At 35.3% G+C, this 4250-nt stretch overlaps 1 protein-coding gene across 1 annotated transcript; it reads right to left on the bottom strand.

Annotated features, from left to right (window-relative positions):
• Nucleotides 1-383: 383 nt before the first annotated feature.
• On the bottom strand, nucleotides 384-1139 carry LOC128210855 (uncharacterized). Its single transcript, XM_052915208.1, has one exon. It carries the CDS (start codon nucleotides 1137-1139, stop codon nucleotides 384-386), a length of 756 nt encoding a protein of 251 aa, XP_052771168.1.
• Nucleotides 1140-4250: the final 3111 nt, after the last annotated feature.

The raw sequence follows: 4250 nt of genomic DNA, 5'->3' as shown, positions 1-4250 counted from the left end.
CAATATGGAAAAAATTCTTATCTAGTTTAACCCAAATAATGCAGTCTGTTGAATTTTGTACAAGTTTAACTCCATTTCTAATATTATCTTTAATATATACAATAAGGCCTCCACTTGACCGTTTCGCTCTTCGATGTTGGTATTTACGGTAAGAATGAATAGGGTTTGAATATCCTTTTATGTCAATAATTGAGTTCTTATTTGTCCACGACTCACTTAGGCATATTATGTCATACTCACAGATGAGATCAACAAAATCTTTCGACGACTTTTTCTGAGGAGTGAGTCCTTCTATGTTCCTGGAGAGGCACTTAAAAACATTCTCACACACTTCCTAACAGGGTCCGCGGTAGAGATGGTTGTTGATAAACAGCTTATCGACCTTAATAAAACCTCTTTGCCGTCCTTCCGGGCCTGGAGCATGATGGGAACCAGTTTCCGGCGCTGCTCCACAACCTGCTTAGGAAACTTTCCGAGATCCCGTACTGTGTTCCCTTTAGTTCCTTCGCCGCCCGACGAACTTTCTCACGATCAGGGAAGTCGGAGAACTTGGCCACAATCGGCCGGGTCTTATCGCCTTGGTAGGGACCGATCCGATGCGCTCTCTGCAGACGTATTACTTCTGTAGCATTGTCTATTTTAAGCTTTTCTTGAATAAACTGTAGTATCTTTTGCTCGCAGATTTCATCTTTTTCCTCAGGAATTTTGTGGAACAATAAATTGTCACGCATACTGCGGCATTTGAGATCTAATATCTCAGATTTCAGGGTATTCTCTGTTACCCTATGCTCCTCTTCAAACTTTTTCATTTTTTGGGTAAAGCTGTCTAAGTCTTTATGTTGTTTACTTATTTCGGATAAGGTTTGGCTGTCAAATTCGCGACTCCGCTCGATGTCACGCTCCTTGCTCTCAAGATCATTGATCTTTGTATCCATGCTTTGTATTCTGGTATTTATAGTGTTTACACTAGACTGTATGGAATCTAGGCGAGCAAGTTTACTATCCATACTATCTAATCGCTTAATTAGCATAGTAACTAGGTCGTTGTTCACTGACCCTGGTGAATTGGGCGTTGCCTGTCCGCTGTGTGTTACCCCAGGGGTCATCGATCCCCAGACCGGGTATGGGCTTGCGGCCATGTTCATATTTTGGGGGTACATGTAACCCGGGCTGCAATACTGTGCCTGTGGGGTCTGCGGTAGTTGATATTGGCTATTTGTAATAACACTGTTACTACTCTGACCTTTGTAATTGCTTTTATCATTGATAATGTCCATTGTTTGTTTTCGTTTTTGTTCCCGCCTTTTACTTGGAGTCTCTTGTCGTTGTTCTCCTGGCGAAGTTTTTGATTTTTTTCGTTTCCTTGTCATTAAAAGTGCTTAATAAGTCCATAGAGTTACACTTTAGCTAGTTTAAATAATTATATCCTTCATAAAACAAAAAAGAAATCCATTTTTTATCACTGCTCGAATTTTCCAACCGCCATTTTACACGCATGCGCACGATTACCGATTTGTAGAAGGCCACTAATAGCTGTCGGTCTTCATTGTCAATTAATGACGATTACTATTAACAATCTAATTAGCAAATGAGATGGCTTGGACGTAAACTGTCCCCATATGAAAACATCAGAGTATTGACCATAATATAATAGCACTTTTTATATTATCAGCTTGACCCTTAACTAAGTGTTCCATAAGCTAATGCCTTTATCACGTGTTACTCATCTGTGTCTTTTATGTTTTGTTAACATGTAGCATGCAGTATATATCATAATTAGCAATTCTATTTTTCTATCAGTTATACAAAAAATCATTACACCTATTTATAAACGCCTTTATTGGAATATTCATTCCATGATAGGTGACATTACTGCAATTTTTTTCTGTTCGTTAAAAACGAGTCGGATATAGAGCAAGTGTTCAAAAGAACCTGGAACGTCCCTCTCTATTTATTTTAAAGATGATTACAAATTCACGAACATAATATGTCTTTTAAACAAAAGAGTTACCATGCCATTCTATCGCTCACCTGATGATCATTGCTTTTAATACAAATCATGTTCCACTATTTGATAACAAGGTAGAAAATAAGGTATTCGGATAAAATGGTTTAAAATGTGGATAAATTTTGCTAATGTTTCATTCAGAATAAGCTTTCGTAGATTTGAAGCCAATACTGTGACGTTGTTTCTTACCCGAATTTACCCATATTCAAACTTGACTTCGAATGTTTACAGAAACACCGAACACATATCCCTTGACTTTATACAATAATTGAAGCCTAAAGAATGCTATCGAATTGTTGCTTTAATTATACATTTTGGCCTAATTATTGACCGCACATAACCAATTATCAAACATTATCTTGAGTTTTGTCCCTTCTTTTTGACGTTGCAACAAACATGTTTACGTAAATATTAACCGGACAAAAAATATGTGATTAAATTGATTGAAACGTGTTGCCATACAACGCACACTTTGTTTAACACTCCCAGACCAAGGGATTTTTAGCTCGCCTAGAGGGAATATGTTTTTCTTCAAAATCATGTGTTATGAGGGAAAGGTGTGATATGTCAGGGCAAAACGTTTTAAGGGGCCATCTCAGCGTTCTTGTATTTTTTAACAATTTATGGACACCATAATTTTTTATTTTTGTTCAGGTACAATTGCATGACAATCGACACGTAAGTTATTCACGATAAGACAGAATGTATTACTCTCAAGCTTGAAATTGCAAGGTAATTGCGGCATGTCATAGAAAACGCCTTGCTAGTTATATAATGGAATAGGCTGATTAACATTCTTTGATAACTCAAAACTTGTTAAAGTAGTATATTATTTGTTGTCCAAATTTCAAGAGTTAAAGAAATTCTTATTGAACGTTATTATTTAATCTTCATTCACTATTTTTTCTAAAGGACAGGACCGTATTTGAAGAAAACGAACCTTTACTATACTTATTCATTACTCACGTTTTGAATCACGTCAGATTGAATACTTGAATAATCATCATTGTTATCAACTAACAATGTGGTGATGAAAATTGCAAACATAGGTTTCAACCCAATATGGACAACGATTAACTCCTTTAAATCAATCAATGTATCAGTCCAGCAGTTTTGCCACCAAGAGACTGTATTCATACTTTATAATCGACGGAACAGATAACAATCAATGTAAATATATTGATAAGACCTCTGTTAAGAGGCATATGGTCCAAGGCCCAAAGGGCACTCAACGAAAGACACAACATCATGAACCAACCAATTATATTTGTTTAGTTTTTCAAATCCATTTAGACTTTATTGATAGATTATGGATTTTAACATTGTAGCACTGATATAACTTGTCATAGTGTCTAGTCATTACTTTAGAAAGACCCCGAGCAACACCGTCCAGTCTCTTTATACTATGACCTCACAATCCATCCTCCAATCAATCTTGTCATCAGAATGTGGTGCTGAATGACTTATGTTTCCATCTTCGTCAATGTTAATTGAAATGGAGATAGGCAGAACAAGATTTATGGATAATAGCTGTCACCAGGTCAAAATATTTCCTGATGTATTCGCTATAAAAAATAAAGAAGCGCTTATCTACGTTGACCTTTGGGTCATTCAAGGCACTGATAAAGACCAGTCTATTAGACTTTGTCCAGTAAAGTGTTTATAAAACTAAACAATTAGTAAATACATTATTTCGATAAGCAGAACACTTCAAATATTAGATATTTTGCTACGAACAAAGATTTTGTATGTTTAAACATCGGGATAATATTGGATTCTTAATAAAAAATGTTCATGTTTTGGAAAAAGTTAAACTTCCGAATTTAAGGACAATTATCCATCTGCTTTCGCAACCTTCACATGACTGTTTATGTATAGTTCTGATAAATCGTGTGCGTTGAAACAAAATATTCAAATATGGGCAGCAAAACAAAATCTACAAAATTAAGCAACGATATGGTTACGGCTATAAACTTTTACATATATACAGCAGGTAATAACATATTAAACATTTCAAGCGACTTTAATATGTGTTGTAAACCGACATCATGTCTATTTGTATGTATGGTTTTTGAGCTGTGTTGCACTAAGCGATATCACAGGGGGAAATTGTTTTCTTATACGTCCGTGAAATTTATTTATCTCAACATTAACTCAAATGTTATAATAAGAAGACTAACGAAAAGTTAAAATAGTCTTTAACTTCTTAAAAAGAAATGTAAACATAACAGAATAAATATTT

Source organism: Mya arenaria, chromosome 12 (genome assembly GCF_026914265.1).
Source record: "Mya arenaria isolate MELC-2E11 chromosome 12, ASM2691426v1".
In the NCBI taxonomy this organism is placed as follows: domain Eukaryota; kingdom Metazoa; phylum Mollusca; class Bivalvia; order Myida; family Myidae; genus Mya; species Mya arenaria.
This window is presented reverse-complemented; position numbering and strand designations above follow the sequence as displayed.